At 29.2% G+C, this 14,399-nt stretch overlaps 2 protein-coding genes across 8 annotated transcripts in view; one reads left to right on the plus strand and one right to left on the minus strand.

Moving 5' to 3' along the window:
- Shab (Shaker cognate b) overlaps positions 1-14,200 on the plus strand; it is a 200,206-nt gene extending 186,006 nt beyond the window's left edge. For all 4 annotated transcript variants that reach the window (XM_064359909.1, XM_064359908.1, XM_064359911.1 and 1 more), the window contains one exon: positions 12,558-14,200. The gene's annotated coding sequence lies outside the window, so the exon portion shown is untranslated. The remainder of the gene's footprint in view (positions 1-12,557) is intronic.
- On the minus strand, positions 749-7,065 carry LOC655267 (15-hydroxyprostaglandin dehydrogenase [NAD(+)]). Of its 4 annotated transcripts, none has more exons than XM_064359913.1 (6): positions 6,873-7,065; positions 6,702-6,828; positions 6,535-6,641; positions 6,146-6,477; positions 1,049-1,132; positions 749-993 (listed from the first exon to the last, which is right to left on the minus strand). In XM_064359913.1, the coding sequence occupies exons 1-5, from the start codon at positions 6,969-6,971 to the stop codon at positions 1,096-1,098; spliced, it is 702 nt and encodes a 233-aa protein (XP_064215983.1). In that variant the 5' UTR covers positions 6,972-7,065; the 3' UTR covers positions 749-993; positions 1,049-1,095. The 4 variants fall into 4 exon arrangements, with proteins under 4 accessions (XP_064215983.1, XP_064215982.1, XP_064215984.1 ...); XM_064359912.1 differs by having other exon boundaries at positions 749-996; XM_064359914.1 differs by having other exon boundaries at positions 749-1,005.
- Positions 14,201-14,399: the final 199 nt, after the last annotated feature.

Below are 14,399 nucleotides of genomic sequence, written 5' to 3' on the forward strand. Positions count from 1 at the left end.
TAATCGTAACTCATTTGTATCAACATTACAACAAGATGCTCTCTTTAGCAACTCCAGCTCTGATATAGACTTTGAAAGCTTTAAATCAATTTTTGATGCGATTTCAATAATGTCTTTCCTTTAAAGAAAACCACTGTTAAAAGGAATCTAAAGAAGAAAACTTCTTGGGTAACAGAACAAATGAAACGCATGTCACTTTTATTAAAAGATTTATTTCATATTATTTGTAGCAACCCGAATAATTCAACTTTAAAAAATATATATAATATAAAAAAGAAAGAATATAGACATCTGATAAATAAGGCAAAGATTGATTATAACGATAAAAGGATTATTGAGGCTGGTAACAATAAAAGTAGAGTGGCTTGGGACATTATCAGATCTTCTAGTTCTTCATCAACACAAACTCGTAATATAGAATTACATATTAGTTCTGGCGTCTTAACAAAAGATCCTACAATTTTGGCAAATATGTTTAATAGACACTTTATTGTCAGTGGTGATAGTTTACTGAGAATAAATTTAATAATACTTTTAGTACATCTTGCTCTTCCAGTTTTTTTCTTCTTCCAACTAATAAACTAGAGGTTGAAGCCATTATAAGAAGTGTATCAAAAAAGAAAGCTTCTGGATCTCGTATCCAACAACTTTCTCTCCAATTGTCAGCATGGGTTTCTTAAAGATCGTTCTACAAATTCTGCAATTTTTGAAACATTAAATTATATTGTAAACTGTTTAGATCGTGGGGAATCAGTCATCGGTATTTATTTTGACCTTACTAAAGCATTTGACACACTTGATCATGAAATATTATTAACCAAGTTGTTCAATATTGGTGTCAGAGGCATTGCATTAGAACTTTTCCGATCTTATTTATCCGACAGGTCTCAAAGAGTTCGTTTCACTTAATGGTGAAATGGCGCTATCTTGAATGTGTTGTCCGAGCCAATAACCATTTCAAAAGGTGTTCCTCAAGGATCCATATTGGGGCCGCTGCTATTCGTTCTTTATGTAAACAATCTTAAAGAATCTTTAAATAAATACTCACCCTGTCAATTTGCTGATGATACATCTTGTATAGCAATAGGTAAAGACCTACACACTACTTCTGCGAAAGCTTCGGACGCAATTTCTAAAATGTATAAATACTGTGAGGCTCAGTTTTTAGAATTAAATATGAACAAAACTCTTGTGGTACAATATAGAAATGGCCCAATGTCATCCAGTATCTATATTAAGCTTGGTACAAAATCAGTTCCGTTGGCCGATGAAGTAAAGTTTTTAGGCTTATACATCGATAAAGCTTTAAAATTTAACGCACATAGTAATTATGTATGTCGCAAACTAGCCAAATATTCATACATTATTCGTAAGTTGCGCACTAGTGTAAGTATAGATACTTTAAAAATGTTTTATTTTGCGTATGTACACTCTACTCTCTCGTATGGATTAATATTTTGGGGCTCTTCTACCAGTTCAAAAGAAGCCTTTGTGTTGCAAAAAAGAATCATACGATGCATGCTTTTCAAAAAACCACATGAGAGTTGTAAGCCCTTTTTTAAATAACTTGGAATTCTACCTCTAACATCAATGTATATCTACAGTCTCGCAGTATTTGTGAAAGAGAATGAGCATCTCTTTGAAAAAAATAAAGACAAATATGATGTAAGTTTCAATAAAGTTACAAGGTTCTGTAAAGACATCCGAATTCCAGAACATAACTCCTCTTTTTTTAAAAATGGTGTTTATTATAAGTCTGTTCAGATTTCCATAAATTTGCCGCAGGACATTCGTTTGCTAAATTCGCTGACACAATTTTAAATCTAAGTTAAAATCATATTTATCAGAGCATTGTTATTATAAACTTGATGATTTTGTTAACTAACAAAGTTAACATGCTCGATATGACGGTGCCGATATCTCGGAAGAGATCAATGGCTGTACGAATTATTATTATTATTATTATTATTATTAAAAAAATGTTCAAACTACGGAGGACTATAACTTAGGAGACGAAATGAGATTTTCTGAACCCAAAACGGTAGTACGGCGGAATAAAAATGAGGACGCTTCGAGCGTTATACCGTTTTAAATTAATTTAAATCCAACCAAATCACTAATTACTTAGAAAAAAGTGTAGAAATGTTGATCTTTGCACTCTTAACAGACTGAGAAACACTGAGAAAAAAAATTGTTTAAAATTTGAAATTTGCGCTTCGTTTCGTATTTTTCAAGACGCTTCGAATACGATTCAAGAAGAAGAAGACGAACGACGATAGAAAAAAAATTGTAGAGATTTAAATTTTCTTTAAAAAAGTCTGCGAGACCATATTTCTATTGTCAACGTAAGCCTCAAAGACGTTAAAAGACGCTCAAGCAACGGATTCGTTTCATTATACCGACGATCAAGTAACCGAAAGTTAATTTATACCTAAACTGTAGAAGATATAAACATAGTGTCGCGGACTTTTTATATATAATTTATTTCCCTACAAATTTGTTCTTTACACTTTTTTTTATCTTCAACCCTATTCCCAGCGTTTTGATAAATATGCGACGGTGCGCAAAGAATTATCGCTTTGAATTATCAATTTGCGTTCCACCTTATATTTTTGCGAACGCTGCGAATACGGTTAAAGATACAAAAAAAGTGTGAGGAACAAAGCTGTAGAGAATTAAATTTTCTCTAAAAAAGTCTTCGACACCATATTTCTGTCTTGAAGGGTTTAGGTATAAATTAACTTCTTAATACTTGACCATCGCTGGATCGTCTTGAATGACTTTAGGGCCTAAATGGTTTAAAATAGAGATATGATCTCTACAACTTTTTTCCTAACATTTTTCTTGCATCTGTAACCGTATTTGCAACGTTTTAAAAATATCTCTTACTGTTGAGGACGGGAACGTTTTATTTGTTGTACGTAATTTCGTATCCTAACCTTTACATGCCCGTAGTTAAAATTAAACCTTTTCAAACACATCATACTGTTTAACGCAAAAAAATTAATAAGTTTGTTATGTCTTATTTAAAAAAAAAACTTCAAACAGGTTGATTTAATTTTTATAAATACTACACGTTGATATTCTTTAAGACTCTTTTAAACGTTATTTAGAAAAAAAATACACAAAAAGTCAGAAGCTTGATGAAGGATGTTTTCAAATAAAAATTAGCATGAAATACTTGCAGATATTAAGAGTAATTCCAAGACAATGTTCAAAAACATTTGTCTGACTCTGAAGAATATTTCGCTTTATTTCTATTCTAACAATTTATTATTTTTATTTTAAACTGTATAGTAAACCCCAGTTAATAAATGTACATTAAATAATTATGATTTTTAGTTAATGTATAAAAGTGGTGGATGCGCCGGGCTAATTTTTTTATCACAGTGCTGGTTGAGAAACAAATACACGAAATTAATTTCAAGGGCAATCTTAAATGTAATTAGGCAATTTGCTAGTAATATATTATTGTGTAAATTCAAAAACTGGATTTCATTATTCCAATTATGTACTTTTTTAACTTCAAAAAGTTAATGATAATAATTTTAGAGAAGGTGCTTTAATTTTATTATTATTTTTGAGTTTAGGTTTCGTAATGTGTTTTATTAAAATGCCGTCATTTCTTAAAAGCGAATGACGTGATGTTCCAATGGTCTAAAAATTTATACTAATAAAATTGATCTGTGCAAATAATTTTTCGAAAAATGACCCATAACAAATAAATACATTCTATGCGTTACTTTAAATTCACCCTGTATAAGGTACATTAAGTTGTTGATAAGAAGACAGAGAAGTGGTCTCTGGCACTTTTTAGAAGAAAATTTAATTCTCTACAACTATGTTTCTTACAATTTTTTGTATCATTATGAAAAAAAAAACAGCTCAATTGATTTTTTCAAGTTTTTGTAAACATAGTGTTTTGTGAATCGTTGTGTCATTTATGAACCGTTTGGGATTTCTGGTAAATACGCGGGAAGTGCACTTTTTACCTCTGTTTCAAGCAGCTTCAAATAGCTGCATCCACTTTATTAAGTGTTTGACAGAGATAACACTTTGGGATTTTGTGTTTGGGGAAAACGTTCCTGTTCCAGTTTCAATTTGCTTCAAGTGAACGAGTGAAATAAGCAAATAAGTAACATACGTACACTTCGCCCCTCCAATGAGAGATTGGATAAATTTAAAATGCGTTTAATTTTAAATTTCATTATAACTTTAAAAAATAGTTTTTTTATTTTATTAAGAATGTGTACGTAAAAGTAAAATAAACACGTGAATGTTTTTTAAGGTTATCCAAAGTAGTGCACATTTTAGATTTCAATATTTTACTTTTTAATTTGTAATTAAATTCAAGTTCAAAAAATAAAAAAAGATGGTGTAAAGCGAAAACCAAGAAGCGTTAAAATTAAAAATTTGTTGCAATTTGCATTACAACTGCTATTTTAAAATCTGTTTAAAACCTGTACTGTTTATAAATTTTTAAACTTTTTCACTTCCGTTTTTTTATTATTTTTTCCGTATTTCGTGTGTTTACCAAAGAAAATTTAACTTTCTTATTTTAAATGAAATACTATATTTTTTAATGCGTTTTTAGATTACTAGAGTTATTTTAAGATAATTTTCATAAGTTTTCCCTCTACTTAAATTTAGTCGTTTATGAAATATTTAGGATTTTTTTTGATTTGCACCTTCCAGTTCAAAAATCTATAACTCTGCCATTTTAAAAAATTTGGAATTTAATTTTTTTAGCTCATTTGTAAGAGGAAACCTAGATCTTTCCTTTGGTGTTTTAAAATTTCTAAAAAAAAATAAGAAACCCCTAATGTTTAAAGTTAATTTTTCAGTACTTTATGCACACATAACTCAATTTTAACTCAAATAAAATGCCACAAGTTTTATTACATTAAATCAAGAGAATTTAATTTTGCATCCGTTTGTATTAGCATTCTCTATACTTATGTGTATTAGTTTTTAAGTTACAATAAGTTTTTGTTGAAATTGAGAAATTCATTAACCATAGGCTTTTTCTCAGAGGTTACTATGGAAACGAGAGAAAAAATGTGAAAAATTAAAGTTTTTTAAACCAACATTCAATGAATTTATTCTACTTTTACGAGACGGAAAGCACAATTTTGAACAGAGTTTGTCGTTTGTTTAATCAGAAATGTTTTTATGAGAAACTATGCAAAAATAGCTGTGGTTAGTAAGAAAATTTTTACAATGTCCAAAAAATCCAACATAACTTGAAAATTATCACAGATAGGTATAGGGAATGCTAATACAGATCGATGCAGAAAAAAATTCTCCTCCCTCTGGTAAAATAAAAGTTGGAAGATCCCATTTGAAAAAATTAAGTTATGGATACTTGAATTTGTCCAAACTTAACCTTAAAATTTTTGGGTTTGTTAATCTCTTTTCCAATTTTGAACACACTGGAGTACAGATATGAGCTTTGTCTTTTAATTTTCCAAATATAATTTCAAAATTTAAGACTAAGAGAGTTACCGATTTTTTAAGTGACAGGTGCAAATCCAAAAAATTTCAAGAAATCTTAAATATTTCGAAAACGGTTAAACTTAGGTATAGAGAAAGCTGATAAAAACGGCTATAAAATAATTCAGCTAATTCAAAAATGCAGTAAAAAACATAGCTTTCCCTTTAAAATAAGTAAGTTGATAACGACTTCCGGTATAACCGGAAGTGCCGCCATGTTAAAAATATTTTCATTGAGCAAAACTTAACGGATTATGTCTAAGTACCAAGTTCCAAATGAATATCTTTATTAGAACCTTCAATACTTCCAATGTAGTGTTTAGACGAAACACCCTGTAGATGGGGCACCAAATTAGTATTTTTTTTAAACCAGTTAGTATTATTTGGCTAGTATTTTTTAAACTAGATTTAAATAAAAATATCTACAACACCTTAGAAATCTTTATTTGTAAACAACATTATAGTAAATTTATTCTGGAGCAAAACTTTCCCTCTCAGGCAAAATAAATTCATATGGCTCTTGGCCACCCTCAGCCACCCACACAGTTCCAGTCTTTGCATTTTTGATAATTTTTACCATTGCTCGTGCAACACACTCAGGCCTTTAATATCACGTTACAATAACACAAAATCAAAAAAAAAAAATACTTACTGTTGAGATGGCAATTTGCTGAGATTTTCTTCAAGCAATTTTTGATACGGCGGACCTAAATTTTTGCCATCAATTTCAGTAATCAACGGTGTGTCAGTAACTCCAGGACACAAAGCTAGAACTTTGACTTTGGTACGGTTGTAATGGTCTTCATCTCCAAAAGCTTTACTCATTCCCATCACTGCAAATTTTGTAGCAGTGTATATCGGAATAATACTGAATTCTTTGATGCCAGCAATGGACGAAATGTTCACAATAACTCCTTCTGCACTAGATTTATATTTCGGAATGTAATTTTCAAGCCCAAGGAGAACGCCATGAATCACTCCGTTCTATTTTAGCAAAAAAAATCGGGATTTAATTAAATTAAGAATTAAAAAATGACTTACAATATTTATTGCAACTTCTTTCTCCCAAGTGGCATCATTCAGAATTCCCGCATTGTTGATGAGAATATCTAGGTTTTGAAATGCTTCAATTGTTTTTTTAAAAGCGTCTGGAAGTAAACATTAAACAATGACAATTACATCATGTAAGTTAATTAGGCACAACTTACTTTCAAAACTTTTCATATCTGTTACGTCTGTTTGAACGTAAATGGCCTTCTTTGGACCAAACTCTTTTTCAATTTCTTGTAACGCTTTTTGCCCAAATGCATTGTTAACATCGGCTAAAGTAACACCCTAAAATATTAGTCGTATAAGTCAATAACCAAAAATTACTTTACCTTCAAACCACTTCTCAGTAATTCTTTGGCATATCTGAGACCAATTCCAGAGGCGCCTCCAGAAATCAGAGCGACTTTGCCTGTTATTTCAAAAACCATTTTAGGTTTTCTTTACAGTGTTGTTGCGCAACTAATGAAAGATGAAGCAGTTTTAGCAATTAAAGGAAGCATTTTATCAACTGTAGTAAACAAAACTAGCAAAGGTCATGACCAAAACATGTCAAACCGCAAGTCATTTTAAATATTATTTCATAACAAATAGTGGGGCAGTAGGTTTGCTTGAGCAACTCTTATCGCTTAAGATTTTTTAGGTTTGAATTGGGTTACGATTATGAAACAAACAAATCACAAAATGCTTAGTTAAATAATTGTGTTTTTAGATCACTGTTTATGGGAGATTGCAATTTACAGAAATAAAAAATTGCACATCTTATTAGAAATGAAACAAAAATCCAAAAAAAAACTTTATTCTTAGATTTGAATCATCACATTTTTAACAATAGTTTTGTCCAAAAAATAAATACAAACAAAAAAGGGTTAGATCCATACTTTTTTGTTCACATGGCATACAGAGTGACTTTCTTGGAAGTATACAGGGTGTGTCAGAAATACGTGTGTTAATTTTACCACGTAAAAAACTCATCAAGTACAACAACTTTTCTATATAACATTTTTCAAAATTTTTATACAGGGTGAGTCATTGATACGGGCGTGCTCGATTGCTCTTGCACTGTCAAAGATATCGAAATAAATTAAATGGCACTGCAAATGGGAAGTCAAAGTGTACGTTCTATAATTATTTTGCCTTATACAGAGTGTTTCAATTTTACTGTGCAGCCTTTAACATAGTTTTTTTAAATAGCAACCTCTGTATATTTGTACTATTTAAATTTGCACTTTCTTAGGCTTCATAAAACAGTTTAGTTTGTGCAATTTACTTTAACCGTTTAGAATTTTTTTTTTTTCTACAATTTAGTGCGTCTGCATTCACATTATTAAAAAATCGCAGTGCCCTTGGTTTTTGGGGTATCAAGTTGGGACTTTGTCCGTAGGTAAACAAATGTCTGAGCTATCTTTTGGTGACAAGACCATACATTTGCATTATTCGGAAGTAAAATTACCGTTGGGGGCGCCACTGAGCTAGGTCAAAAACAGTAACCATAAATGGCGGGAAAATGTTTATTCGGATATTTTGAGCGTTGTACGAATTTTGGGACTTCACAATTATTACATTGCCTATGCGGAATGATTATTGCATCTTTGATGCAAGAAACTTATGTTGACAAATGAGAGATGACGAGGAAAACACGAATAACGAATGACTGTTTGGTTCACTTTCTTTATTGGAAAATTATTACAAAGACATTGAAAAGCCTACCTTTTGGCATAATTTACGTTTAAATGTATCAGCAGTTGTTAATCTTTATTGTAGTTTTGTAGATTTACCGCAGCATTTCATGATTTTTTCAGTGGAAAATTCTAACCTAAAATTCATAACACTTCACTAATTTATTGGTTTCTTGAGCCAAATTTTGTGTTCGCTGTGATCCATTACTTATAATCTTAAATTAGACAACTGTTTGATAACACTTTGTAATCAAAATTTAAATATTTTTCACTTTTTATCCACTTTCAAGTTCCAACAATAAACACTTTATACCACGAAAAACTACAGAACCAAAGTCAACGCTAGTATTTACCACCACGTACTTTTAAAGTAATTCTTTCTATTGTAAATAGTTAACACTATACACGCAAAATTGTTGAACAATTCATTAAATGTCAGTTAAATGTGGCATTACGAAAATTTCTTTACTGTTTTCGACATAGTTCAAAAATCATAACCAGAGGGCGTCTAGTTAATTTTATTTCCGAATAGCATCACCTTGCTGTGACACAGTCATTTTGGTAAATTTTGAAGGACCATAACTTGATTTTTTAAATAGTACCCTACATTTTATTATTAATCACTATTTAGCCTCTCAATTTACATCTTTTTTACGTCCCATTTGTTTGTATCTATAGCAACAGTTTTCATTGTTGTTTTAAATTGTTTAAATTGTCCGTTTCTACCACAACGAAAATAGTTCGACACTTTTATTTTTGTACTCATAGGCACAAGACAAAAATGTTTTATTAGTTGAGCTCTGTTACCTGTTGAAATAACACACGTATTTCTGATAGACCCCGTATTTTTATTTTATCTCAAAAACTAATAATTACATGGAATTCAGCGTCCGCTATTTTATCTCTATGTATCTGAATTCTTCAGAAGTTTTCTACAATCGCTTGTACTCAAAATTAATCAAATAATTAAGTACTTAATGGACACCCACCTCTTTACAACGGACAATTAAAGATTTCCCATCGGTGTCCGTTGTTGGGAGGTTTTAATGTATTGCGGATATCGACTTTTTTTTAATATATGTTTGCACAAAACATCGTTGGTTTTAGACTAACACTAAAAATAACAAAATTTCGATTAATCAATATTTTAATATAGGTATTCAGTTTTATTAATATTAATGTTCTAAAATAATTCTGAAAAAATTCACATGCTTAGAGATAAATGCAAAGCTATAGTATTATTATTTTAAGCACTGATTTCTATATAATTAGTAGTTTTTGAACTGCAGTAAAAAAATCTTTTAGCCAACTCACCTTGTATACCTGACTATTATCAGTACAGTAGGTAATTCATTTAAAATATTAAATATATTTTACGTGTTTACAATATTTATTTTATAGCAATTAAATAAATTACTGTTATCAGCTGGGAGCCTATATTTGTACGTAAATATTTATTATTCAGCATGTTATGACCGTTATGAGCATACAAGCGAATCTAAATGCAAGCACAACCACTATAAATAGCATGCAAGAACAATTGTTTCGAAGCTTAGAAAACATCACTCATTAACTAAAGTTTTAAAAATAAATGAAGAAAAAATTATATTATCTCATAATCATCAATTTCTGTTCTTAACCGAATTTAAAAAAAAAATGTGTTTTTATAGAAAATTACTGTATCTAATAACGCTGATAAAAGTTTGGTTTTAAGACCGATGAATGTTATGCATAGTTTAATATTTTTATTCTTGACTAATTTGTTCTAATGAAAACAAAACAAAAAAATGTGTATATCTGTACTGAATTTTTACTTCGTACCATTACTAAAAAAAAGATCCACAGATCCATTCTTATTTTATTATACAATGTGTTCAAAAATGGTTGTTTATCAAGTCGACTATAGAATTCAAAGTTATTGTGCCGCTTCGTTCAAATGATTATTTTAGTTTCAGTGCTGTCATCTCTGTCAAATTATTGAATTAACTTTTTACTCATTTTTTTGCTTGTTTCAACTGTAGGGTTTGTTTTCGTTAGTATTTTATATTTCCGAAGTCTTTTTACATTATTTTGACGGATCTGTCACTTTGACGGCATTCACAATTTTCTAAAACGGCACATTACGTTCTAATTTTATCATTTTTGAACACATTTTACAACTAATAGCATATTATGGGTTGGCCAGAACAAATAGGACTTAATTTTTTTTAGAAAGTATTAAATTTTTGTATTAATATCATTAGAAATGAGATAGTAATGTATGGTTTAATTTAATCTTTAAACATCTTTTTTTGATCAACATACCTACATGTTTTTTAATTATTTTATTTACTAAAAGTGAGTTCATATAATACTTCTTATCTTGAACATTAAAAGTAATGTAACAGAAACTTTATTACATAAACGTTATTTGATAAGAATGGCAACTCAATAATTTTATTACACGTAGAAAATAAATTGTCTATTCTAAAAGTTTATTGCTTCTAAAAATTTTTATAAGCTGATAATAATAATAAGTAATTATTAGGTGAAATTATGAATAATTATCGAAAAATCTTTTGATCTATTTTAATCTATTGTTGACTTAAAACTAAACATTTTAATTATGAAAACGGATTTATGTTCATTTTTGGATTAAATCTTTTAGGTTACTACTAATAATCACTAACCCACATATTTTTTCATTTTTCTTCTTCAATTAAGTCGATTATGGCAAATATTTAAGATCTAATGATTGCTTTTATTATGATTACTTTTCCCAAACAATAGTTGGACGAAGACTGAATGTTTCGACAAATAAACAGAGAGCATTCTGGATAGCTATTCGTTAAAAGATGGTGAACCAAAAGAGCAATTTTTTTTTTAATTTTTATAGTTGTATTAACGACTCTGTTTACTTCCTTTAAAGACTCTTAAATCTTCAGCAGGTATATCTCAGAAACAAGAAATAGGTACACTACCTTAAATAAGAAGTCAGAACTACAGAAGAAACAATAATGTGAAAATTCTATGTTTATATTTTTCTGTAAGTAAATAGGCCAATAATTTATTAATTTATATGAAATATAATTGTTGTTTTTTCACTGCTCCCTTTATAATTTTTAATTTTTCACTTTCTTTATATAGAATATATTGTTTTTTCACTGTTACGTGCTGAATAGTATTTGTGCTTTAAATACTGCATCATAAAGCCAAGGGACCCAAGAAATTGTAGTTTTGTTATTTTTAGCTTATACCTCAAAAACTGTGTTACGATAAGATTAGTGATAAATAAAATTAAAACTGATGAAATTTCCTACAAGATGGTATTTTCATTCTTTTTGAAATTTTAATAGTTTTAGACACATCCGCTGTTTAAATAATTTTTTAATGCCATAATTTTAGGTTTACAATAAAAGTGCTTGGAAAGATAGATTTTAGACATGGAATTTCTTATAAAATAAGTGTAATACATAATATTCTATCTTAAATGATCACAAAAAATACCGATAAAAAATTTCTCCTCTGTTCTACTATGTCATACTGTTTTATCGAATCTGCCACCAAACTACAAAATTTAAAATGATCGATTTCAGAGTTTACTTTCTACACTGATTTTTAACGCACACAGTTCATATTTTTGGGTCAATTTATTTTTATTATTTATTTATTTTTAGTTATTATTTGTTTTTTAAATGGCATTCAACATTTCTGGGTAGTAAGTTCTGGTAAGTATAAAAATAAAAAATAAAACATAAAATAAAAAAGTTACTGTAATTTGACACAAATGGCTTTATCTATCTATTAACAACATATAAGGAGTGATTGTTTTTTTATTTATACTAGTACTTTTGTGTTTAGGTTGCAATATATTACGTTTTCATACTAATTACTTTAAAAAATACAGATAAGCATAATTGTCCCAATTATAAAATAACAAGAACAAAACATAAAGGCTTTTATGGTATAATTGACAATATTTTTTTACTGTTTAATTTGATTTTTTTATTATTAGATGCCAAAAAGTTAAAAGTGTATTCTCAAAAACAATACACAAAATTTCGGTTGTCAGTTATTTAATAGTTATTTATTATACAAGACGATAAAGAGATTGTTTATCCACGAATGAAAAGGTTGAGCTGAAGAATAGCGAAGTCACACTTATTTATCGTTGTGTATAATAATACAACATTTTTTCTACAATTGGAGAAAAATGTTATTGTTAAATTCGTAAATTTAATTTAATAAAACAAATTTAAAACATTTTACGTTCTCCTGCGTGCTATAGTTTAAGATCTGCAATAGAAAAAAAAATAAAATGGGGATATGTTGTTCTAATTTTACTTTTTCTGATTTCAGGAATTTGAATCATTCCCTAGACTTAGTACGACTAGAAACGGCCAGGAATTTCGAAGCTTGAAACTAGAAGAACTGTTAATATGGAAGATAATTCGGAAACACGGAGTGACGTTCGTCCAAAATTCTCACGAAAAATAATAAAGATGGTGCATAACAAAGTGCTTTGTTGTTGGAGACATTTATGACATTCTTAGAAATAATTTTTAAACTAAATGCATTGTTATTTTTTGCCACAATTATATTCTAAAAAGTCACGTGTTAATAAACCAATTTTAAGACTTAAACGCAATGTTTAGTGCAAGCAGCTATGCATTTTGCAGAGGTTCACAAGTGATAGATGAGTTGTTCTGTTTTTGAAGATAGGAAGGCTAATGTCATGCGATTTATACGGAATTACCCTTATCTTCTAGCTGCAGTGAATCCTTAAGTGTTAATCAAATTATAAATAGCCACAGATTGCCAACATTTATTACGATGAAACACGAAGGAATTTCTCGAAGACTTGCATATTGAAAAAAGGTTGTGTGAGGAGTGGATAAGTTAGTCAATGAATTCAGCAATATAATAACCAGCCTCGCTGCTTCCTCATAAGCTGAGAGGTTGTTTAAATCAGGCGCAAAGAGAAAACAAGAAATTACGACTGGCCAAGCTTATTTTTGTCTGTGATTACATTAATTTTAAGCAAAGAGTGTAAGAATATTGTTACATGACTTTATTTTGTGAATAATTATTTATCGTGAAATTGCGCATTCAACAAAAAGATTTAGTATGCCAATGCAAGGCGAAATAGAGAGCTTTAATCGACGAAATTTCATGTAAAAACACACAAGTACCCACCAACATATTTTTTCAACATGCACTTTTATATTTCTATTGAGATTTTTTATTTTTTATTACGAAAATGTTACAATACATTGTGCGAGTAATGTTGTTAGAGATGTTGGTGTGATAGATGCCCTTGTTGTTTGTGTCAATCGCTGCATACTAAATCATCAATCATGCGACGATTGTAATAGTTTTTCACGTTTTGTAGAAAATGTCATAATTATAATAGTTGATTTTGTTACACATTTGCCGTACATAATACCTGTATTATTCAACTGAGATACAATTTTTTATTTCGTACCGAAAAACAGGTATTATTCGATGGTAGTTGCAATAGATTACAGCACAGAATGTTCACGTTTTCATTCCCAGCATCTTTTGCATTGTTTTAAATAATAATTATTACGAACTTGTTTGATTGTATCTCTCTTTCATCTTTATCCCATCCTATTTAGTTTTCATTAAGTTAAGTACGTTTTATTGATAATAAACTGATGAATCAATAGATTTGCATCTATGCTTATAGACAATCGCATCAATTTTCATTTTGGTTAATTTTATAACGATCAAGTTACTTAACACAACTGCTAAGAAGCGAGAGACTGCACATTTAAATATTTGTATAAACATTATTGTTATAAAATGAATACATTTTGTACATAACATTACATACTGCATAAATTATTATTTATTATACATATTATATCATGCTCTACATAGACATATCATGTAAATGTTTGTTAAAGTAAATAAAAATAATTGTTCTCAAAAAATGTTACATGTATTTATCAACTGATTAAAACTACTTTTCCTATTTATTTATCTTTCATTTTATTTGCGAAGGCAGAGCTCGTTCATATGTTATTATACAGACTGAACCAAAAGTAATACACAAAATTACTTTTCAGAAAAATTCTAGAAAAGGTCTATTTTTTATTGACACTCAATATTTGTGACCTCATTAATTTGAGTAAAAACATTATTTTTATTTGTTTTTTAACATTTTTCTTTACTGTT

The sequence above is a fragment of the Tribolium castaneum genome, chromosome 1 (genome assembly GCF_031307605.1).
Source record: "Tribolium castaneum strain GA2 chromosome 1, icTriCast1.1, whole genome shotgun sequence".
Taxonomy (NCBI): Eukaryota; Metazoa; Arthropoda; class Insecta; order Coleoptera; family Tenebrionidae; genus Tribolium; species Tribolium castaneum.